General features: G+C 44.9%; 1 protein-coding gene across 2 annotated transcripts in view; it reads left to right on the top strand.

Moving 5' to 3' along the window:
• Nucleotides 1–24955, top strand: part of FBXW4 (F-box and WD repeat domain containing 4) — a 59728-nt gene that overhangs the window by 15134 nt on the left and 19639 nt on the right. For both annotated transcript variants that reach the window (XM_071446459.1, XM_071446460.1), the window contains exons 4-5: nucleotides 383–515; nucleotides 2974–3068. In XM_071446459.1, coding sequence (XP_071302560.1) covers nucleotides 383–515; nucleotides 2974–3068 — 228 coding nt within the window. The remainder of the gene's footprint in view (nucleotides 1–382; nucleotides 516–2973; nucleotides 3069–24955) is intronic.

The following is a 24955-nucleotide window of genomic DNA, read 5'->3' on the forward strand; positions in this document are numbered from 1 at the left end:
AAAAGCTGAGGCTTGGACATGGGTGAGAATGTCCTCTCACTTGTTCCCTTACTCCAGCCACTCAGCATACAGACAGGATTCTGGCAAGCTCAAAGCGGTAGGGGGAGGAATGGCTGCTTTGCTATAGTTTCTGCAGCTTAACACAAAGTGAAGGGTGGAAAGATAGCCAGGAAAATTTTCACGTGCATCAGATTAGGCTTTAACTGGCCAGATGTGAAATTGCAAGAGAACAGGTGATGTGTGAGGAGTGGAGGGTTAATAATGCTGCATGAATTTCAGCTCTGTCAGAGACCAGTCCTGGTCTTTTTGTAGCACTCCAAAGCATTAGTGGAAGGTGCATGTCCAAGAGGTACAAATTCCCTGCCTGTGATTTGTTTTTCAGAGATGGAAGTATCGTCCTTCACAAGCTCCATGGCTCCTACAGTGTCAAGTTCTCTGCACATGAGCAGGAGGTGAACTGTGTGGACTTCCAAGGCGGCCTCATTGTCAGCGGCTCCCGGGACCGAACGGCAAAGGTGAGCAGGGAGTGTTTCAGCAGCTGCAGGTGCTGCTGTAGAGGTGACTTCAGAGGTCTTGTGCCATGAATATTTAAGTGTCAGCAGAACTGTTGTGAGCCCTGTACTCCTTGCAGGAGGAATGCTGACTGTCTTGGCTCATGTCTCTGAAAAGATGCTTGCTCTGCCAGGCTTGTTAGAAAGAGATTTGGCAGTAATTTACAGCATCAGCTGCTGCCTTAAACTTGGAAGTGCAGAAGGCAGCAGCTGATGTTTTGCTTCTTTCCCTGTACATCCATCTACACTGTAGTGGAAATCCATGCCATTTAGTGTGAAATTTGCTGTATGGATCTCAAACCCATCCTTGTTTTGTGATTTAACATTGCAATGTAGTTTAACATACTCTCTGCTATATATTCAATCTCTGTAAAGGATAGGATGGCCTTTTTCCAAATCTATGGTTATTTACTAATTTTTTGGTTTAGTTATCTGTGTGGGGGTTTTCATTTTTTTTTTCCAATGGTTCTTGGTTTGCAAACCAGGAATGAAGTTAGACTATGAGAATTGTTTGCTCCCATTTTTCTCTTCCAGCTGGCATCACTGGGTGCTGTCACATAATTTTTGGCTGTTTCTTTTTGGGGCAGGACCTTGTTGATTTTTGTCCTTCTGGATCTGGTTGGCAATGCTTTGTTCCTGTGTGGACCTGGAGAGTTGTTCATCTGAGCTGTAATCAGCTCTTTGATCAGTTTAGGAAGCTCTACACAGATGTTTCACCCTTATCCTGCTAGCATGATGCAGTACCTGTAGTATCTTCACAACCACTTGTTTCATTGTTGGAAGTGGTTGCTGTGTGTTGAATATGTTGGTTTTTTGCTCTTGGGTAGGGACACTCTTGGTCCCTGGTTTATATCATAGAGCATTCATGAAGTAACAGGAAAACCAGCTAATTGCTGTTTTAGAAGAGGGGAAGCTGAAGCAAGGAAAGACTTAAGGTTCTCTTTCAAGGTTTTGTAGGAAGGGTGTGAAGCAGCATGACCCCATTTATTTTTGTTGGTCCCTCTGTACAGATGTACTCCTGAGTAAAATCACTTCCAAGTAAAGCAAGCAATGTTCCAATGCAAAAGGCAATTTTGGGATTGCTGTTTGCCTCCTGGGAGCAAGACCTTGATGCTGCTTTGTCTCACACTTCAGCAGTGCTGCTCCTCTCTGGTCTGTGGATCCTCTTTTCTGGGAGAGTGCCTTCTTGCTACTTCTGTGACAGCTGGAGGACAGACATCCTCGACCTTGAGAACAAATTCCTGAAGCCCAGAGGGGAATTTCAAGCTGTTTTTCTTAGAGCTAGTGTGAGATCTTGCCCACACAGTGCTCCCCACAGCATATACTCTGGGGATGTTCACCTCTTAATTTTTATCATCCCTTTTGTAGGCTGTGTTGTTTGCGTGAATGAGACTCTTGGAGGGTGGAAGGGAATCCCTACCAACCTTTTAAAGGGGCTCTAAGTGTCTAAGCTATTGAGGGCTCTGCTGAGTGTTGATTAGGACTAAGCTCTGAAGAGCTGTTAATGTACATTCCTGTGTGATAGGCAGCAGATAGTGTGCTCTGAGCAATATTTTTAACCTGTAGGAGATAGGGATGCCTTAAAGGAGTTAAGCTTTTCTGCTGCTTTTGCTGACACTAGGTGCTAAATTCCCCGCTGACAAGAATAGCCTGCAATCCTGGGCATTATCAACAAACAAACAAATAGGGCACTCCGTGCTTTGAAGTCCTGAAGCAAAACACTGGGGGTTGGTTACAGACAACTGGAGGGCTTGAGTCCTGTGGGCCAAGAATGATGGCAAGGTGGAGAAAATGAGGGCCACTAGCAAAGGCCCCAGCAAGAATTTTGGGACCTTTATTAGGACGCAGAAACAAAGGGGTGAACTGGTGGAAGGAGATGTGTGTGTTTGTACTGTTGGGGGAGGGCAGGAATTCTCTCATACTGTCAGTGAGCAAGGGCAGCCTGTTTGAAAGCAGCCGGGGGTACACTTGAAAAACTTGGTCTAAAGGGGGGGGTCTTATAAAAGAAGATTATTTTACAGGCTGGTGAATGATTAACTTTATACTTAATATTAATGGAAAATTTTCAGGGATGCTACTAAGTCTTCCCACACTGTTCAAGAGAACAGATTTGAGCAAATCCTATTTGTCATTTATTTAACTACAGAAGATGAGGAGTTTGTGTTGAGTGCTGCCCTTAGAGAGCAAGTGGTGATGGGGGTACTCTCTGTGTTACCAATGGGGTGGAAGGTCCTTCTTATAAGCTGACTTCAAGTGCTTGATTCTGCCAGCAATTCCCAAAATAAGTAATTGGAATTCACAGAGGGTCTGTGGGAAGGTAAGCATGGCAGTTTGGGCAGCTCTTCCAGCACAGTATTAGCAGCATGCATCCTACCTTCTGCAGTTTTGGGTGATGTGGCATAACATGCATCTCTCTCTTTAGGTTTGGTCCCTGTCCGCGGGCAGAGTTGGTCAGTGTCTACATACAGTGCAGACAGAGGATCGAGTGTGGTCCATTGCTATCAGCCCATTATTAAGGTAACACATCTCTTTATTCCCAATTTTCATCAGAGAGAAGTAAAGGAGTTGGATAGGCTGTGTGTCCACAAATCTTTGTGAGGCACCAATGTGACAGTTCAGGGATTTGATTTGTGTGGAGGCTGATCAGGTGCTTGTGCCTGCAGCAGGAGCTCAGGGGAGAGCATGTGGTCCTTATTTCCTATACCAGCAGAGTGATCCCCTTATAAAAAGGCCATGAAGGTGGTCCTGGGTTCCTCTTAGTGCCGCAGGTGGGACCCGTTCATTCTTTCTTGAGGAAGGAACGCTGACTTGCTAATTAGAAACAGTGAGCTGGATCCTCTTGAGATTTTTCAGTGCTGAAAAGATGCCAACTTGTATTCTCATTCTCTGGCAGGAGAGATTCTGAGTAAAAAGGTCCCTGCTTGAGAGCTGCGTGCAGTGGTTAGAACTCAGGTTTTTTTGAGCGTGTTGAACTGGCAAAGATGAAGTAGAGTTCAGGGATGTGGTTTTCCAGCCTCTGTTGCCTGTAGCTCTGTGCTTCTAGTGCATAGAATGCTACAAGTACAGTTTCAGTGTGGAAGGCAAGGGCAATACCTACACCAGTGTCTTCCAGGGTGTTCTTTGAAGTGCTCCTGTTATTGAGGAAGTGAAAATCTGAGAAACTCTCACTGTTAAAATTGTACACCAACCAACAGTGATCTGTCTCTTTGGTTGCCTGTTAAACTGGCCTGCATGCAAGAGAGGTTCTTCCTCAGCATACCTCAGGAAAAGGGGAAGAAGAGCTGCTGTTGCTGCTCATGTGATGTCTGCAACTGCTGAGTTTTAGGCCTGTGCAAAACCAAAATACTGTCCACAACTGCTGTCCTTGTTAGATTTCCAAGCTTGTTTTGCAGGCAGCAGAAACTCAGTGGTACAGAGCTAATGGCTTTATCAGAGAAATGACACTCCAGGCTTGCTATGATTTTGCTGTTGCCTTGTTCCTTTGCTCTGAGTGTTTGAGACAATTAGTGTTTTTGAAGAATAGCCATGTGTGTTAGTTCTGCTGCAAGATGTGAGATGGAAGCCCTTTGCTGTCTTCTGTGCTGCAAGGGTCCCTTTTCTGGCAGACAGGCTCTGGCTCAGGCACTGTGGTTGGTTAGAGGCCAGTGGCATTCTGCTTCCTACTCCTAAGTGATGACCTACTGCCGTGGCCTCTTGTCAGGATGGTGTTCCTCTCCGTGGTGTGCGTGCTTGTGCACACTCTCTGTCACAATATTTACCCTCAGTCTCCCCACCTCCCCTTTCCTCCCTGCGGGGTGATAAATTGGAGGTGGTGGAACAGCTAACCCATGAACAAGTGGGCTTAAATTGTCCACTCTCATTTTTTATGAGACTGTGGACTGTACCAGCCTCTCCCACTAGCCCAGCCTACTGCACCCCCCCCCTTACCCCTCCATATTTTAGGGAGGGGGGTGTGGAGAATTAGAGCCAATTAGCCACGTCATTAATTCTTCAATTTGACGGCTGATATAGCAGGGCCTGAAACACGCTGCTGACCTCGTATAATGGGAACCCTGCTCCTTAACATATTGACGATGGGAGAAGTTAATTAAAATTCCACAGAGAGAAGGTGTCGGCTAACCTATAAACCTGTCGCTTCTCAGAACAAATCGCAGCCATCCTAGAAGAGAGAGAGGATCAGAGCAGGAGGGCATGTGGTGGGGGTTGGCCAGGGCAAGGGGCAGGGGAGATGAATTTTTCACTAATAGGTTTTATTACTTGCTGTCTAATGAGCGTGAGTATCAAAAAGATAATATCTAGTTTCTAGGAAAGTCTGCTTTGGGGAGCTCTGTGGTTTCTGTTTTATTTGCAAGAGCCCATATTTCACCCATATGCATTCCTTATGCACTTATGTCTAAAGCTTTTCCTCCCTTGCAGTCCCCATCCTTCTAGCCAGAGTTTGGATACATTTGTTCCCCAGTGAGGCTGAACATGGCCTATAACCTCCACTTCCTCCTAAACATTTAACGTGACCTTCTGATTCTCCCTTCTCAATTGTGCTGATGTAAACTGAGATCTCTTCCATAAGGACAGGTAGTTCTACTGCTGTATAACTGCTGGGGAGTAAGGCTCCAACCACCTCAGTATTTTGGCCCATTGATGCTAGGAAATGGCAGCTGTGTCTACTGTGGACACACAGAGCTCAGAGCAGTTCTGTTCAGTAGGGTAGGAGCAAGAAAGGCTCCTCCAACTCTAGCCGTTCAAAATCGCTTTGGAGAAGCTGTAGTTTCCTGACCTGGAACTTTGCCAGGACTTAGACTCTCTAGAGTAGTCAGGGTGGTATTCTTACTGAACTTCAGCTGTTAATGGTGTGAAACTTTTCATCTTTTCAGTGATATCTTCCTCTGTGTGAAGCTTCTTACAAAGTATCCCATATGTTCCTGACCCACCACTGGGTTTTTGCCGTGGCTGCTGTAGTCGTGCACTGCGGGGCTGCTACTCTAGAGGACAGTGCCTGTACACTCAGGCTAAACATTAGAGACTTGTGCTCTTAGAGCACAGCTCCTCTGGTTTCAGGTATTTTCCCTTAGGTATTCTGCTTTGATTTGTCCATAGTTTCCTTGTGTCACTACAGAGATCATCCTGTAGATGTGCAGAGCTGGAGGAGGAGGCTTCCTTGTTCTTAGTGTAGTGGTGCTATTCTGGATGTTTCTAGATCTGCAAACAGAATGATTCCTGTAAGAGAGATGAGGTAGGGGGAAAGGTATTAAAAGGGTACCAAGAATATTGGATCATCTCTTCATACTGTGCAGGGGAAAACTGTGCTTTGTCCTTTACATAACTTTTTCAGCCATGGAAGTGTCTTGACATCCATGTGTGTTGTTGGAGCTTCATTTCTTTGGGGATCCCTAACAGTGCTCTCTGCAGGGTAATGGGGATGGGAGGGCATTGTGTTCATTCTGGGTTTTCAGCAAGTCTGCAAAGTTATGCTGGTTGGTGTGCTTTGAATAGCAGGTCACCCGTTGCATGTCTCATAAGTGACTAGAGGAGATTCTGAGAGAGTTCTTAAAGTAGGATACTTAAAATATGGGTACCTCAGCTTCTTTCAGCCACTGGTTTAATTGATCTCTGAAGCTGTCCTTCTCTATGGCTTAGTAAAATGCTGTACTTACTCTGCTTCATACCCTAAACTACATCTCTTAGCTGCTCATAATCCTCTTCCCCCCATGAGTTCATTTGCCTCTTGAACTCTGCATCACGCAGATGTTAAACTTCCATTTACTGGTGCTTGCTGCAGTGACTTATTTGTGCTCAGGGACCAGGGCAAGCCTAAGTGCAGTGGACCAATTCAAATGTGCAAAGCGAGGCAAACTTGGGAGTTTCTGGTAGAGCAGTGGAACCTTCATGCTTTGTGGTTCCCTGAGGTGGCAGTAGCCAGGGAAGAGATAGGAGCAGTGTACAATGTAAACTGGAGGGGAAAGAAAAGAGTGCACCTACATGTTAGATTCATTATTAATCTTGGATCCAGGTTTTTTTTGTGTTGAATTTAAAAAAGTACTCAGATCTAAGCTGACTTCTTCTGCCAGGCCTGGCCACTGGCATTTGCTATTTTCATTTTTAAATATTTAAATATTTGTCATGAGATGCTGTACTCAAAGTGTGTCAGATTTTAAAGGAAGTAAAGAGAAGACAGAGGCACAGAGATGGTTTCCAACGTGCGACTGTAGGTGAGCAGCAGGATGCCAGGTTTCAGCTGTAGGTAGAGAGCTAGGAAACCCCTGGTACACTCTGGGGCAATCATAAAGTGCCCTACTGTGACAGAAGCATGCTTTGGGTGTGTAAGCCCAAGAGACAGTCTCTTGTTTTCTGACTTTGTCATTAGTCTGCTGCAATAGATGACCTCTCCTTGTGGTTATTGCCTTGGTGAAGTGCAAGTTAACTGCAGAGAGAATGAGAGTTTGTACTGAAGACTAGCTGTCTGCATTGGATGCCTAATTTAAAGGAAAATATGTACTTACATGCACAGCTAAATTTAAAAAGCTGGGCTGGCTCTTCTGTTTATGCAGTGTTGTAGTTGAGACCCAACTCCTGTGTTTAAACATGCTGATTTTAACTAATTGCCTCTCCCATGGATTATTATGAGGAAGTAATATCTGAGGAGATCTCTGCTTCTATGGACAACTTCAGGCAAATTGTAAAACATGCCCCAAACTCATTGGGGAAAGGAAGGAAGAGAAAGGTTACTTTACTGAATGGGCCTCTCTTCCATTGGGAGCGATCAAAATGATTAATATTGAGGGCTTCTTTTTAATGGCTATCTAGAAACTTCTTGTGAAAGAGTAACAATTTGATCTTGCAGGTTGCCTTAGAGCAAAACAACCCACTTGAATCAGAGCAATTTTGCAGTGGTTTTAACTGTGCAATTGAAGCCCTAATGGGTAGAAGTTAAAATGTTGGATAATGTTCCCCTGCCCTCATTTCTTACTCCGATTTTATCAGCAGGTTTCCCCTACTGCATATCAAGATGAGCTGTTGGCCATAGTGTGCTCTGCTTTGACCTTGCTTTGTGCAGTTAACCTCTCTGAGTCTGCTAGGACTTGGGAGAAGTAACTGAGTTTTGTTGGGGTTTGTGCATTGCCAGCAAAACAGCCGGCAGCAATAGCTCTGCTGTCCTTGGGGATCTTCCCAGAGCCTGGTCGGTTTGAATAATTGAGAGGGGACTCTGACCTGCAGCTGTTTCTTAAGCAGGGCAGGAAGAACCTGCTCAACTGTGAGATCCCAGAGTGGATGTGCAGAGTTAGTGGTGGCATTAACTGCCATCTTTTACTGACCTCAGAGGGCGATCTGGATGTGGGTTTCTAGGTATATGCAATAGTCATAACTGACTTGGTGCTCTTTCACCCTAAAGCTGAGGAGCAGGAAATGAGTATCAGTTTCTCCCCTCTGGAGCTAAAATGACACCTGTGTCTTATCCATTTGCCCTGACTGTTCCCTTTATGTTGGGAGGAAGAAAGACTTTGTTTTACCTTCTTTAATTGTGTGATAATAGCTCTATTTGGTCTTCTTCACGTGGGTGAACACACGAACATGCGTGTTTGTTTTCCCTCTCCTCTAGAAACAAACAAATATGCAAACATTTCTATGAATTGAGAAACTGCAGCTTCTTCCCTTCGGTCTCTTTCTTTTGCCCTCTAAAGCTCACGTGATTGATCGCTTCCTCCCTTTTTGTCACTTTTGGCCAATACTCTAATGTATATATTTTCTGTGACTGTGTGAATTGTCTCACTAGTGGTTGCAGGCAGGTGAGCAGGTTTTGGAAGGCAGTAGCTGACTGAATTGGAACGCAGACATCTGTTTCTAATTGTGTTGAGCTGTGTTGCATATTGAATTTTTTTTTCCTCCCCCTGCAGTTTTTTATCATTTTTCCCCTTGCTTGAGGGGAAAGTCTGTCTGAGAAAGCTTGGAGGAAGCATCTTTCTTGTGCTGCATGGTTTGCACAGGAGAATCCATGACTGTTTAATCGATGTGACAGAAGAAACTTAGTTGAGGGAGATGGCAACCTTATGGTTTGAGGTTTCCATTTCCAGTTTGTGATTGTTTTCTCTTTGCTTTTTAAGTTCGCAGGGGGAGAAGGTAACTTCACCAGACCTTGGCTGCTGTTTACCTTTGCTCGGTTGTGCAGTGTGCCTTTGTTTTTCCACCTTTGATCAGTGTCCTGCCAACAGATAATTTAGCAATTGCATCCTAGGGTGGAAGTGTGGAGTTAATGTTAAAATTAGGGTTTTTTTCCTTTCCTTACTTCTGTGGCTGATGGAGCAGAGAAGAAGAGAGGGGAGGTGAAGGGGGCCATAAATTCTAGACCTGGTGTTTCTGTTCCTTGTAGAGAAATGAAAGCCTCTGATGTCTCTTCAGCACTTTCATTAACATTTAAATTAAGGGTTTGTTTTTCAGGTGGCTTCAGTCGAAGCCCTTTCATAGTCTGACACATGGAGGCTGTTCTCTCTCTCCTTTTCTCTCCCTCTTTCTCCAGCGTGCATATCAGTGTACAATAGTAATCACTGTTTTATTTTTTTTTTCTGATCTCTCAGGAGGGCAGCGACCTGACAAGCTGTACCAGAGGTTCAAAGAGAAACAGAAATGGAGTGCAAAGGTAGATGAGCAGGAGGATGCCAGGTTTCACTCCTACAATTAGAGTGGTGTCTGTTCCCTCCCCGCCTTTCAAATGACTGCTTTTGGGGGCGGGGAGGGACACAGAGGGATGGACCTTTCTTGCACGGTGAGAGCCCCAGGTGCAGATGCCTCTAAGCAGGCTCAGCTTCCACCGTTACTCCTCCCAGATGAGGCTGAACCTGTCACTCAGAGGATGCAAGCTCATGCCCTGAGGTGGGAAGTGAAGCTGCAGTGTCCTAAGATAGCAGCCTGGCCCTTCTAAAGGAGTGTTGATTCACTCTGAGGACAGCAGGAGACTGGCCCTCAGCCTGCCATTGGCATTTGAAAGGAGGGTGATAGTGGAGGATATTGCCCTGAAGTAAGGGCAATATCTGTCTTTTGTGCTGTAGGGCTTAACTAATGTCTGCTCTGAGCACAGCAGCTTACAATGTCTGAGGTGTCAGTTTGGATCTTGGCTTGCAACGACCTAAACCAGACCATGCCTTGCCATGGCTAAGCAGTTGGTTCAACATCAAGAAAAAAAAAAGCTGTTTTCCACCTGCTTCAACAGTTGTGTAAAAGCCAAGGAACAAAGGTATAGTTTTAGGAATGTCAATGACTTGCAGTTGGGAAGCAATGTAGTAGGGTTTGTGTAAAGACATGAATCTTTGTCCCAGAGCTCTTTTGAAATCTTCCACTACTCATCTCTTACCCAGCTGGTCACCACTCGTAGGCTGTTACCTTCTGCAGGCTGTCTGACAGGAATGGGGGGCTCCAGTAGCACTGCACTGGTACCTTTTAGCTAAAAGACAGAGGAAAATGAGCCAACACATGAGCAATGTTTAGCATAAAGAAACTTGCAACTTGGTTGCTGTGACTGTTCCACTTTCTATGGCTTCACTATACTGCCACCCCGAATTTGTTCTTCTTTCACTAAAACCTTCATCCAGGTGGGCTTTAAAGAATGCCAACAGGATGAGAGCAGCAAGCTGGCATGGGATCAGGAAGGGTTTTCCCTGAATGACAGTAGTTAAGGTGCATGAAGAAGAGTGTCAAAAATTTAGGATTCTTCAAGACTGATCATAAGTGTGCCAGTGGTGTCTATGACTTACACCCACCGTGTGGCTCTTCTGGAGGACCTAATTCAAAGTCATGCACTTGCAGAAGCATCCTATATATGCTGAATAATGTTCCTGTTATGGAGTTTGGATTTTTTCCTTTCCTTTTTATGTGAACTATCACAGAATGTAGTCTGTCATTTCTTGTGTCACTTGTCAGGTTGAAGTATTATGTCTGACTGTTCTGAGTGTATGGTGATGACTCAGTGAGTGATGCAGAACAACCTTCAGAGGCAGTTGATCTTGTCCATGTTCCAAGTGCTCTCGAGCTGTCTGGTGGGATGTGCTTCTCTGATCCCATCTGACCCAAGCTCTAATTGTTTTGTCTTCATCTCGTAGTTCTGGCAGTGCACATGGCTCCTACCTCCTCTCTGTGAGATATTTCTGTGTAGTCCCAAAAACTGCCACCATCAGCATCATCTTGGTATCTTCATCCTGTATCATGCAAGGGGGGAGTCAGAATGTCTGCTCTGCACTATTGGCATCTGTCCACTCTTGCAGGTGCTTCAGCTTTTGGAGACTCAGAGATTCACATCTACTGAGTTTTTCTTCAAGACTCTCTGTTGGATGGTGCTGACCATGTTTGGTGAAACCCACAGCCCACGCAAAGATATCAGCAATAGGAAAGAGGATGCTTAGTATTTGTCTCACAGTGTCCTCTATCGTGGCTTCTCAGCCACCTCCAGTGTTGCTCACTCTGTAACTTTTCAGTGAGAAATGCTTTTAATTTAAGCTCTTCTGAGGCTGCATGCCAGCACAGAGCTCTGCTTGGCTGCCCTAGTGGTACTTGGGGCAAGTGTGCTGCAGCACTAGCTGGGGTAACTCCTACTAATTTGCTGTGGAAGCTCCACTGTATTTATGGGTGGAGAGGACAGGGGGATGCTTGCTCTCCCACCTTCCCCCATGTTGTCTCAAAAGTCCTTGGTGCATCTTTGATTAGGTGTAGGTCAGAAGAGTTTCCACATCGTGACCTTAATAACTGGGGTTGATTGGCAGGCAGTCTGCAGAGAGGGAGCAGCCTGTCCCTTTCATCTCCCTTGGTGCTGTGCTGGGACAATGGGCCAGCATATTTTCCTTGTTGTTCCTCATTTGAAAAGGGTCTGGTATCTCTACTAGGTACCTGTGACATGGGGGTCTTGATTGGGGTCTCATAAAGGGCCCTGTCACTGTGTCCAAAGGCCAGGAATACAAAGGCGGTCAGTGGGTGGGGGTCTCAGCTGACCACTGAAGAAGGGAGGGGAGGGTCCTGGAAGCAGTGGAGGGAGAAGCAACCCCTGATGGGAGACTTTAAAGGGGGGAGGGGGGGAGGAGGCGGCCCATTTTTGTCCCGAACTCATCAAGCACATCTGCAGAATTGTCCCAGCCTCTGCCTCCCAGTTTCAAAAGAAAATGATCGTTTGATAAACCGTCCTGATTCACCACTTTCTCACAAGGGAGGGAGACCCACCTTTGACCTCTATGATTTCACATTGGGCCCAGCTCCCCCCCATCCAATTGCTGGAGAAACTTTGAAATGCATCCCTTGTGCTCCCTTTCCTTCTCCCTCTTTCCCTTTACTCTCCCTTCCCCTTGCTATTTTTTTTCTCTTTAGTCCCCCTCCTCCTCTTCCCACCACCCCCACCTTCCCCACTCTCCCGCTTTGTAAAAAAGCAAGCATACTGCTTTGGAGTTTAGGCAAGTAATTAGTAAAATCTTTTCTGCAGCACAATAAAACCACAGCCCTTGGCCTGCATATTCCCACAATTTACATACTTGCGGGCATTTGAGAAAACAAGTGGTATTCCCAGTGCATCATTGCCTATGAAAATAATTTGGAAGGCAGGGAGGGGAGGGTGCTGAGACCCACTCGCTCCTGCGAGCTATAGGAATGTGCATGAATATATTAAAATGTTTTCACACAATGCTTGTATTTTCCAACAGGAGGAGGCATCTTCTGGATGAAAGGCGGCTGGCCCAGACACAGGCCTCTTCCAAACGCTCTTTCCCACTCAGGGTTTGTTTGCATGGACCAGATAGAGAGGGGGCCTGGAAGGGGAAGAAGGGGCAAGGCTGCTATCCATGAAGAGTAAATCTTTGTGTGCCTCTTACCCGCTCCCCATTTGTGATCCCAGAAAGTCAAATTATGAGGGAATTGTGTCTGTAGAGGGAGGCAGGAAGGGAGACCATCAGGACTTTCTGCAAAAGCTTTTGGAGGCATTGCACTTTCTGCAAAAGCTTTGGAGGCATTGCAAATGTAGAGAGGAAATAGCTTGTAATGGACCATATAGTGCTGTGACCAATGGGATTCAGCGGCTGCAGCAGGAAATGACTGAGAGGGAGCTGACCATCTTGAGCAGTATTAGCAAAGTGCCTATTAATAACAGAAAACACTCTTGCAGTACTTTTCCATCTTTATCTTACTGTCAAGAACAGGCTACTCAATGCTCAGTCTGGGCAGCCTGTCCCGCTGTTCTTTTTCCAAGAGGGTGGTTTTTCCAGGCAGTGCCACCAGTGGAACCCAGCAGTTTCCAGTCCTTTTCAGTCAGGGCCCACTTAGTTGTTTTTCCTCCAAAGAGGTTCTTTGGTCACTTTCTACTTACAGGATGTTGACAACAGGTGTGTGTTGAAACTTGTATCTAGAGAGTGTAGATCTATGATTTCCTTTCGAACAGACAAGAACTGATGGAGAAAATTGAAGTGAAGAGAGGGAGAGGCTGAACACAAGTAATGAATAGCTTGGCTTAGGAACAGGGTTTGTATGTAGGGAAGACTGTGGGTTCAGATCCAGGAATACTGTTTTATTTGAGAATACTGGGGCAGGCTTCAAAGAGGCTTTGCTTGGAGGTAAGATGGTGGCTGCATTTTTTATTATTTTTGTTCAGTAATAGTCTTTTGGTGACTTTGAAATTTCTGTGGGAAGTGGTGTGGCACCAGCAAGGACATCTGGATGCCTTTTCCCTATGTGGTGCCAGCTCTTCTGGGTGGGTAACCTGTCCAGATGGGTTCTACCCTGAGGTTTTACATGTCTGTCCAGCCACAGCCATGGCAGCACAAACTTATGGATGCCATGAAGAGTTATTCCAAGGCCTATGCTACCCATCTGAAGTCTCTGCTCTCCTGAACGAGTTTTCAGAACACAGAGTCCCAGAAGAAGGCATAAGCCATTCAGAGAGGAGTGGGAATGCTTTATTGAGAATTTCTCCTCAGCTGAGCCACCTCTTCATGTCCTTTCTGACCAGACTCTCACTGTGACAAACGAGACAAAATGTATTCCCCAAGACCTACAAGGAGCTAAACAATTTTGCATCTAAAAACCTTTTGCAAAAGAGTATTCTGCATGGCAGTGTTCCTAAATGGATCTGCAGAAGTAGCAAAGCTCTGTGATGCTGTTGCTCCTGGCTGGCCTCCACTGGTCCTACTGGTGTTGGTCATGGTGCAAAGGTCTCTAACCTTTTGTTGGAAACAACCAACAACCTAACTTGCAAGAGGGCTTACTTCTTATTTTTAATTATTGCCTTCCCAATTCCCTGCTCCTCCCCTTCATCTTTCTGCATTTCTTAAAGAGGCAGTGGAGGGAAAAAAGCTTTGGTTTTTGTTTGGGAAGGGGGTTAGCAAGGGCGACATGGCCCCTGCAACCTCTCATAGGGGTGTCTTGTCAGGGCGCGGCACGGAGGGCACAAACAGATCATAACCTTTAAATGAAAATGTGATGGAGGGGAGAGATGAAAGCAGTGAAACAAATTAGATACATCTAGAGGGGGTGCTCAACTGGAGAAAATTAGCATTTCTTCCTAATTGGAGTGCAGGGCATTCCATTACAGGGTTTCATTACAAGGAGGGAAGCACTGGGCCTCTTTAGAGGATTCCCCCCTGCCCTTGGTTTTTCTAGAAGTAAAAAAAAAAAAAAAAAAAAAAAAAATTGGGAGAGAAATGCAAAAGTACTGAATTTATCAGAGTAAAAATTTCAGACTGCTGCAAGAGGAAGAATTATAGTAAAGCACCAGTTCTTTATTTATTAAGGCAAGAGGTAATGATTGTGTACACATGAAGGCAGTTGCTAGTCCTAGTTTCCTGAAGGAAACTAAAAAGTATACAGGAGGCTGCAGGTGATTATAACTTTCTGATTCAAGTTTTGATTGCTGAATCAAATTTCTAGACTATCCAAAATGGACTAGTTTGTTTGAAGCAAAGGGATATGTTTTTGATTATGATCAATGGAGTCAATTCAAGCCTGCTTTATACTGCATATCAAGCCCATGCTGCACAAAACACACTTGTTTAATGTGTATTTGCCTGGTTCTACCTCTATCTAGAGCTGTTGTATCCAACAGAAATTTCCACATATCGATGGGAAGACAGGCCAACTTCCAGCACAAAATGTCTGGTGGGCTTGTGCACAGCTTTGTGATCCAAATAGCTTGTGCCAGCTTGAGGAACAGGCAGACATGGATGTGCTTTGTATGTACATCTGTATGTATGAATGGGGGCAAGGAGTAACTCAGAGGGAATTCAAGGGACAAGGTTTTACATTGCATTTCCTGGTTAGAAGTAGAGGGGGACAGTTTCTTTTTTCCAAGCATGGAATGGATTATTTATCAGTCAGTGCTCTCAGGAAAGGCTGGGGGAAGAGGAGAAGGGGGAGTGGTATGCAATGTATGTTGCTCTTCCAATCTACAGTTACAAACTTTTCTGTTCCAGCTCAGGAAAGAGAATACATGAGTGTATCAATAAAGATTTTAGGAAACTGCTGAAGGAAGGGTTCTGTCTACAGAGAAGGTGTTTCCTGGCAGAGGGGGAGATGTTTGCAGCAGCACTGCCTTCATCCTGGGCAGGCTCTGTCATCCATGTGCTCAGGATGAGGTTGCAGATGGTATGAATTTACAGAAGTCATAAATGTAAATCTCTGACTTATCACTTAGTGCTGAATTTTGGCATTTTGACACAGAACATAGCACTGCCCACAGGAATATCTTCAGGCTTAGAGAAAATACTGATAAAAATGAAAGCATGGCTCAGAGATGGGCTTCTCCTGTATTAGGTCTGGCACATATCAGGAGGATGATGTCTCCCATTGCAACATGCTCCTTGCTACTTCAGTCCTCACAGAAGATGCTTGGCAGACTGTTTAAAATAAGGCAAGAGGGAACAGGACCAGAGAGGCTGAAATTTGGAAAGGAGCAAATGAGTAACCCAAGATAGTCATCCTTGAAGGGAAACCAGTTCCTCTGAAGAATGGGAATTTCTACTCTGTGTGTGCATTTGGCTTGAATGCTAATACACTTTCAAATGGAGCATGCCAGAGTGCCTCTTGCCTGTAGCTAAGCTTCAGTTTCCTTGGCTTGCTGGCATCCTGAATCTCTGCTGTGAGTTGAATCGGACACTGGAAACGTGGACGGAATTGTGTGGCTCTGGCTCTCTTCTTGGCTCCATTGCCTCTGGTTTCTTTTCAGAGCAGTGTGAGACTGTTACAGACTGGAAGGCAGAGTGGAAAGTCTGTTCTTTCTGTACAGTGTTGCCTGTATTGTGTTCTGTGGTTCATTATCTAGGATTTGTCAGGTCTTCTCTACCTTCCCTCCCAGCTGCATGGAACACAACCACTGCAACCACTTTCTTGTTCTGAAGAGGTGTTGTGGGCTCATGATGCTCCATTCACCATCCCTACATGTGGGATGTACTCTTACTGCTTTGTAGGCATCCTCACACTTAGCAGGTGCAGGGCTAATTTGCGACCAGGTATTAAAGCCAGCTTTTAATGTGCATTGCCTGTCTAATCCTATCCTGTCTAATTAGTAAATTCTTGTTCTTTCCCCTCTGAGATTGAAGTACATATTCCTTTAAGTCTGACCGTCCATCAAAGAGGACTTGAATGAGGCCCTGCTATGGTTGGTAGACACAGGCAGCTAATGACAAGAGAGAGCCCATTTCCTTTGTGAGGAGAGACCTGTACCAAGGTGATTTATAGTCCCAAAGATTTATTAGTGTGGGGGCTGAAGAGTCTTGCAAGCTGGAACCCAACAGCTTAGGTTTTTTTCAGGGGAAAAAGAAAGCTGTGTACCTCTTCCCCACTCCTGAAAGAAGTGAACTCCTCAGTAGCAGCAATTGCTGCTATTGCTGTGCTTGGTCTCTTCCTTCTGATGGAGCTGTGTTGAGCTTTACACCTGTGCTTTGTTCAGTGACCTGCTTTGGCTGTTCAGGCTGATTTAATGAGGGATGGGGATGGAGCAGGACTGTCTGATTGAAGAGTTTCTCTCTTGCATCTGATTTTCTGTCTTGGCCTAGAGCATGTTTTCATTTTCTGTACACTTCCTCTGGATTTTCTCCTCTTTGACAGTCGAGAAGCAAGGGAGCCTGCTTCAGATATTAGAAAAGAGTAATGTTTCTCTAACATCTGTTTTCTGATGGTCACAGAGCACAAGGTTGTGGAGGTGAATGATGCCAGCAGTTTTGAAAGTGATTTTGTAAATTCTTGAATGGCAGGTTCATAATGAGGAGCTAGATGGGGATACACTCTTTAAAATTCTTAATACAGAAAATGTGGGTGCAAAGTGAATGACCACAGAAGGTTGCCAAGCTTACATGTTCTTCCTGAACAGCATCTGCCAGTACCACTGGAGATGAAAAAGTTGAGCTTGATGGGCCATGGCTTGACAAAAGTGAGCATTTCTCTTCTTCTTCTGGCCGTGGTGGGTCAGTCCAGCATGCTTCTACCCCAGCATTTGGTGTTCAGCAGAGGTCAGTAGTAAATGTCTATGGAGAAAGTAAGAAACAAGAGCAAAAGATCCTTTCCTGCCTATTCCTTCCCAGCTTCCAACGAGGAGAGGTCAGGGTTTCCCTGGCTAGAGTTTTCATCTGGACCATTGTTTCTTTCATATTTGCAGAAGATAGCTCTGTGAGCAGCTCATCTTTTCTTTCTGAATCTGTTAATGTTCTGGGCTTCACAGGCTCCTTTTAAATTCAGTGTTGTGTCCTGAAGAAGAAACGTGTTGTTCCATTTTTAAACCTTTTGCCTGATTGTCTTATGTGGTTATACAGTGAATGATTTCTCTCTCTGGATACCCTTCACTCTGTTTAAAGTTTTAATATTTTTCCCAAGCTACCCCAACTCAAGTATTGATGGCCTTGTGTGAAGCAGTAGCAAGCCACAACTTGCAGGTACTTGCTGGCCAGTTGTTGTTTGGAGTGGAGTTCAGGCATCCCTGAGCTGTGGTAAGCTCATCACTTCCTCCCAGTGCAGCCTCTGATTGGAGCCCAAAGAGATGCAGCCCAACATGAATTGATGGCCATGTAATTGGTTCTTGTGTATTCACATGATAAAAGATGAGTGACAGTTTTGACTGGGACACTTGTAACTGGCTGCAGAATCAAATACTGGTGTTTGAGTAATGTGCTCATTTCAGTGTAGGACGTGTGAGTGAGCTTGGTTTTGGCATTTCTTTGTGTGGGTGTTTGACTTAAGTAGAAATTGTTCTTTTAATAGCTGTGTTTTTGGATGTGACTTCTTAAATTCTCAGAGCACATGGAAATAGGGCAAGCAATGGAAAGGAAAGGAGGAAACTGTGGTTTCACACTCCTACCCACAAAACTGCCTATGCATTTAAAGCTTCCAGACTTCTGTTCCTTGAAGTCTTAGAGGACTGACTGCCAGCAGGTTGTTCTGCTTCACCTGGACAGCAGCTTTCTGAGTGGCAGGAGGCAGTGTGGTACTTAATATCCCTTTATCAGATACTTTTTGTCATCAAAGGACAATGTATCTTAGGGAGTCCTCTGTTCCGTTGCAGACTTGAGATGTGTGCCTGAAAAGTCTTTTTCTCAGTCCTTTCTAATGCAATCCTTTCCCTCTTATACCATTTTATGTGTAATTTTTTCCCAATACACTGACATAAAGCATTGTAATAAATTATTGCTAATCTTCTTGTCTTATCCTTTCCCTATGTCTGCGCCATCTATTTTGCCTGATCACTTTCCTATCTTCATTTGGCTTATCTCAGTTATCAGTGAAATGTAATAATTCTTAGCCTGTCTTGCAGGCCAGCCTGATTACAGATACTGAAGGTGATAATCTGTGCTGTGAAACTGTACCTTATTGATGTCAGCATGGTTTGAACTCTGGCTTCTGCAAAACTTTTCCAGCGAGTTTTTGGGTGGTTTGGGATCCATGTGGGATGTGGCCACTAAACTTCTTTGTGCCTTAGATGTGTATTATCTGTTAATGAAACCTTGTATGCCTTTCTCTGTGTGCAGGGCTGGAGCTTTCTGGCCTGACTGCCAGGTTTGATTTCTCACTCTGGTGCTTGCTCACAACCAAGCATGCCCTGAACCTGCAGATGGGGAGGAGGGGTTTTATTCAGGATCTTGGTTGCTTAGGGCTGAAGAGTTGACATGCTCCAAACACGTAGTATGAAAACCCTGAAGCAAATCATATTGTGGAGAGTGGAGAACTGGGGAGGTGGAAGCTGCCCAGAGCTTTAGGGGCAAGTGGATTAAGGTTGTTGCAAGCGTGTCCATGTCAGGACTGGAATGATCAGCACAGGAAAGCTCTAGGAGTCATTTCATGGCTGAGTTAAACGCAGATGAGGCTTTGCTTCCCTCCTCCACAGAGCACCTGTGTCTCCATGCCTCAGTGTCCTGGCCCTCTCTGTGTGTAACATGTGCTCCATATACATGCCTTTCCCCTTTCACCTTTTCTTTGACTTCTTAAAACCCTCTGAGCATTATTTCCCTCTCCCCTGACGAAGAACTCACTTAGACTTTGTAAATAGTTTGAATATCACAAGGCAGAGGAGGAAGATCAAGCACACTGCTTTTGTGATTTGGGTTCTTTCCCCTAAAAGCATGAACAAGTACAGCTCCTGCCTCTGCATGGTATTGAGAAAGAACTGCTGCACCCTGTGTGCTGAGATAAGGAAAGTATAAGTTTGACTCCTCTTCTTCCTCACCATCCTGATTACTTTTTTCAAAATTCTCTAAATGTTACAGTTTGAATTTTTATACATGTGTCTGTATGGCAAAAGGAAAAAGACAAAAATAATTTGTGGCTTGTGGCACCAGTAAAAGAGATTCCTTCCACCTCCACTTTTAAACTGAAGCATTCTTGATTTTTAGTTGTTCTGGCAGACCTGAAAGGATTCTCCCTTCCCCCTGACCTCACTGGCATGCATGGATTGCTGCTTATTGAAAAGTAATTTTCTGTCATAGGTTCTAATGGAAAAGTTTATATAAAATGTCATTCTATATATATGTGCTTGCATTTTTAAAACAATACTTGTTAACTGAAAATTTGCCAGTCACATCTGAAAAAATACTGGGATTGGTCTTGGCAGTCCCAAACCTTAAAAAATAGAAAGGTGGTATTTTATAAATAGAAGAGATTTTCTTCTTTTGCATCATGATTCTTTAAGCATTTTCTACACATGAGCAAATATTTAGACTTTTGTCCAAAGCAGTGACAGCTGGAATATTAAATCAATTCCACATGTCCTCTTGTAGGGTGTGAGGTTATAAGAAGAAAAAGCCCTGGGTTTGTGAAAAGTGTGAGCAGAGATGACATTACATATCTTTTCCCACCGGTGCAGGGAGTGTTCACTCTCTCTCTGCACAGGCTTGAAATTGGCCTGGTCAACATGGGCCTGCTTTTGTTCATTCTTGGTGTCTGCTGCTCAGATGCTGGCATGGATTTCACCGCAAGCATACTTTGTCCAGAGGTGTCAAAAGTTGTTCTAAGGAAAAGTCTTGAGAATTGATGGGTCAAAGGCGCACAGTATCTGGCTGAACTCCTCTGTCTGTGGCAGGTACTTAAGGCATCTTGGGTGAGGCTGAAATAATTAGGATTGAAATTGAAAAATGATCCTTTCTGGAAGAATCTTTCATAAAATGTGATAGAAATAGATATGGCCTGAAAAGAAACCAGAATCATGGGGTTGAATCAGGCAATTTGCTTCTCTAGTTTGCAACCTGCTGCAGCATTGTGTCACTGTTGTATTTTAGGCAGCTCAGAAATTAAAAGTCTGTGCCCTGGGGGTTGTGCTGCCTGCCTGCTCCCTTCCTACAATTGGAGTCCCTGAGGATCTCCTTTCCTTGTTGTCAGAATTGTTGTAATTGCATCATCTCCTAGGGCTTGCTCAGCACTCCAGCGTACCTGTCCTTTGATAATAGTGGCATCTTTTCACTTCCCTGCTGGGTCTTCACCTGGTCTTCATTGCAGAATCAGGACCAAGCTTTTAGATTATGACAATTCTTGCTTTCTAGTAGGATATTGGAATCATAAGAGACACAAAGTAGGTTTTTTAAAACTTTAAAGTCAAAGAAAAAATCCCCCAGACCCCATTGCACTGAAACTGTGATGATTAATCCAGCTGAGCAGCAGCTTTACCTTGTCTACAAGACCTGACAAGTCAGGACAAGCATTTCTATCCTGAAGGCACTGGTGATAATTCAAAAAAAGCATAGATACTAACAAGTCCTGAGAATCAGCAGAGGCAGCATGCCACACACAGGATGCCAGTTTCTGGTTTGTGGGACATCTGACATCAGTCTGATTTAACACAGGAGCGATACGCTGGTGGCCAGGTTTTTTGAAGCCACATGCAGCAGGTTTCCTGGTAGTTTTTTGTAAAACCAAAGTCTTGTAGCAGAAAGGGAGACAGAACAAGTGAGGTCCCACTATGAAAAACAGTTTTGGTTTGCTAATGGGAGATGCCTCAGCAAAAAGAGAACCTGGAGCCTTTTTTGCTGTCCTCCTGGTTATGGTCACCTGACTTTTGGAGCAGATGCTGCTGGAGTTGACGTATTTTATGATGATTTTTCTCAGCAATAAGAGTTCTCACTCTGTCCTTCTCGCAGTTCTTGCTATCCTATTTGGGACCTGCACTGTCCAGCTTATTCTCCCTGGGTCTATTGCCTTTTTAAATCTCAGTGTGAAGGTACTAGACTAGAAATCCTGTCCTGGGAGCATAGGCTACACCAGGCCTTCAAGAATTGTGTCATGCATCGCACCCCTTCACATGCTTCTTTTGTGCATCACTGGATCTCTTTGCTCCTTTACTGATTTTTGGCATCCTGCGCTGGCCTGTTGCACAGGCTGGGGGAAGGATGCCACGGGCTGTGTCCCAGTGCTGGCCGTGCCCAGCTGTGCCAGGCGCACTGTCCCGCTCCCACCCCTCCTCTTGCTCGGCCCACATTGGAGCCCCCGAGAGCTCTTTGTCCGCCCGTTGAGAGCAGCCCCCGTTCCTCCATTCCCACATGGCGCACCCTCCCCAGCAGCCCTCTCCCCATTCAGCAGTTTGGGCTGAAAGAACCTTGGCTAATTACGTGGGGCTGAAAATTACCACTTTGCCGTGTTTTCCTGCTGCTGGGCCCATTTGTGTGGGGCCTGTAGTTAGAGGGAACAAAGTCCCCCCCGTGGAGCCAGGCAGGCCCCAAGTGTGAAGCTACAGGTACAAGCAAGAGGGGAATGAAGGGAATAATTACCAGCTTCTCCAGGTGAAAGCCCCGTTAAAACTTCAATAAGCCAATTAGGGGCCAGGGTGTGTGTGTGGGGAGAGTCTCCCCCACCTATAACTGATTCCCACCAGCCAATTAACAGAAATCATTTCACGGAGGGGAGGATAAAAAATGGCTCTTAGAAATTGTCTTGAGTTGGGGGGGGCCTGAAACAGCACGACTGCTGCAATGGTCCTATGTACTCCAGCCTCCCTGCTCACTGTGTGGCCTGAAAATGTTGGTGGGGCTAGGAGGAGAGGGAGGAGGGAGGGAAAATGGCAAAGAAAAAGGAATCGCTGGAGCTTTACACCTGGGCAGGCTTTGAGGAAGTGAGGGCTGGAGTTCAGAGCTTCTTGTAAGGCTGTGTGTGGGCTCAGAGCCCCAAGCTCAAGGGGGCTGTGGGGCTGGGGATGATTGAGCTCAGGGTGTCTTCCCCATGGGGGCAAGGGGGAAGGATAACGGTACTGACCAGATAGAGAGGGGAAATGTGATGGGTGTGAGGGCTGGAAGTGGGTGGGCAGGTTGGTGAGAAGTGAGTGCCAGGCCCTCAGAGATCTGCCCAAGGTGCATGATAGTCTGTAGGTACAAATGGTGTCCAGTGTCTAATACTGCGCATGTATCTCATCCAGGGATCATGTTTTTCTGCTACTCAGTCAGCAGCTCCACCTGTTCCTTCCTTTCAATTCATTCCAAAAAAACCAGGGAATTTTCTCAAGATAGAGATTTTATGAAGTTATCTTACAACTCCCATGTACTGTATTGCAGATGGCATGTGCAGCAGTTGGAGGTAGAGCATGCTGTCTGGTGGGTACCTCTCAGGAGTCTTGCCCATTGGTGTTTGAAAGGCTGCTCTGGGGAGTAGAGCATAGGATGAAGTTGCTGCAGATGGCTGAGATTTCTGAAGTGATGTTGGAAGGGAGAATGCTTTGTGTGAGTAAGGAAGTTGAGACACCAGCTGTGGTTATTTCACCTGCACTTGAAAAAGAAACAAAAAACCCAAATAAACCTTTAACTCCTCAAAACACAAATGTAACCTTAGTAGCCACTTTCTTTGAATTTCTAATGTTATAGCTTCTGAGCATTAAATATTTTCTTTGAGATTTTGTTCTGGTTACTGATAAGCTGATATAACTGTGCTGTAGTGGTGTTTAGCCACCTAATCTCAAACTGACCTGAAAGTCCCCAGATTTCATCCTTTTTCTTCTTTTTTTTCTCCCCTTCTCTTTTTTTCACAGAAAGCTCTCTGTGGTAGGAATAGAGAGCTGTATCTCTTGCACAGCCCAGATTTTAGACTCAGAAGTGATTTCTCAGTTGAGTCATGTTTCTTCATTATTCAGCTTCTAAGATGTAACCCCAGTGGTTGCCTGCAGAGAGCTCTGCTCACAGAAGGCCTGGTAGGCATGCCCAGACAAATCAGCTTTGGCACGGACTTCGATTTTTGGTACAAGTTATTCAGATCAGTGCCTGAATTTTGTTCTGGGTTAAATTTCTGTTATTGCTAAGGAGTCTCTTTTTTCCTGCAATCACAGTAATTACTTAAGCATCATTTGGGGTTTAAATTTGGTCTCAAGAGAGATAAGGAGTTTCTGTACAAAGACCTCTGCGTGAACAACTACTCCATGCCTCGCAAGTGCAGAGGTTTGGGGAGTGAGAAAAGATAAAGATTGTTGGACATAGCATGTAAATATGTATTTTGCACTGTTAAAAACGGGTTTTCAAGACTTTTCTTTTAATAAAAGAGCAGGTTGATGTCAAATACTTGTATAGCTACAAAAGCAATTCTGTTCGAAGTTCTGAAAAATTACAGCAGCACTGTGAAAAGCACTGTTCCAATATTCCTCTTGTACAGGAACACAGAGGATCCTAAATCAGCTTTTATAGAGCTAATCTGAATGTGGTCCTCTTTTGAACATTTGCTTCTTCCTAGAAGTCTGTGTCATGTGGAGTATTGGGGAAAGCATTGATACTTAGATGTGAACAGGCCTAGGAACATCAGGACTATTTTGTGCATTGAATCACTAGTTTATAATCAAGGGTATTTTCCCATTCAATACTGTTGTGTGGAAGAGTGTGCATGTGTTTGTCCTGTCTGGAATCTTTGTCTTTATGTCATTGAGCTCAGTTTTTTTCCAGAAATGAGGATTGTGCTCTGTGTCTGGTGGCTTGTTTTCACAGAACTTACCTGCTGCAGGGCTGCTGAAGGGACAGTGATCAAGGTTGCAGGTAACTTGGGTGCTGAGTTTGGGGTGAAACTGCAAGGAAGTGAAGGCAGGATGGAGGTGTCTAGGTTGGACACCTGCTAAGCAGCTTGCTAGAGTAGGGGTGATCTGTCTGCCATGCCAGAAGTTGGGCTTTTGGGAATATGAAAAGCTTTTTTTGCTCTTCAGCCTGAGTGTCTCTGAAGTCTGGAGGAAGACATGAAGTTAGAGGCCAAGGAGGAAGGTTGGAGAGGTGAAGCTGGTGTTCCCTCTGTCATGAGGCATGAAGTATATGACTTGGGAGGCAGTGACATGAGCATTTCTTCTATCTCATGAGCTGGAGTTCTGCTTCAAATGGGACTTTGTGTTTCAATCCAGCATCTCTACAGTGCCCTTCAGTACAAAATGTAAATGCTGTCTTTCTGGGGACCACTTTTCAGTGGTCCACTTGAGGTGGCATATGAATGAGTTATTAGTGCATCTATTCATGCATGTGTCACTGGTGCTCCTTGCAAGAGCACAGCATTTCCTCTTGGAGCAGTAGTGGTTGTCAGCATTGCAGGGTTCATGGTCTTCTCTATGCATTTTGCTTTCTGTCTGTGCTGAGTCCATGGTGGGGTGTGGCAGAGCTCTTCTGTACCTTCTCTGTGTGACATTTATGAGGTATATCAGGAGCACAGTTTAACTCTGAGTTGACTGATGCCTTGGGGGTGCTGTAGCATGCATGTGAACTCAGAGAAGTAGCAGCAGACCTGCAAGAGCTTTCCAGTCTGTTTCTGGAACAAGCCTGGCTATTTGCCTTCAGCTGCTGGATCTTTTTGGCAAGGTTATTCAACAAATGTGAGGCTGTGCTGCAGTGGGATTCTTCTGCTTGCTCAGGTGAGCTTTAGGTGCTGTCTTACCTGTTGATTTTTGTTGAATTTATGGTTACAGAATGTTAACAATAATCCAACTGTCTTGACTTCTGAGATACTGAAGATATTTGGTTCAGTTCTCTGGTCAT

This window comes from Agelaius tricolor, unplaced genomic scaffold (assembly GCF_023055355.1).
Source record: "Agelaius tricolor isolate 1412-34295 unplaced genomic scaffold, bAgeTri1.0.p SCAF_22, whole genome shotgun sequence".
Taxonomy (NCBI): domain Eukaryota; kingdom Metazoa; phylum Chordata; class Aves; order Passeriformes; family Icteridae; genus Agelaius; species Agelaius tricolor.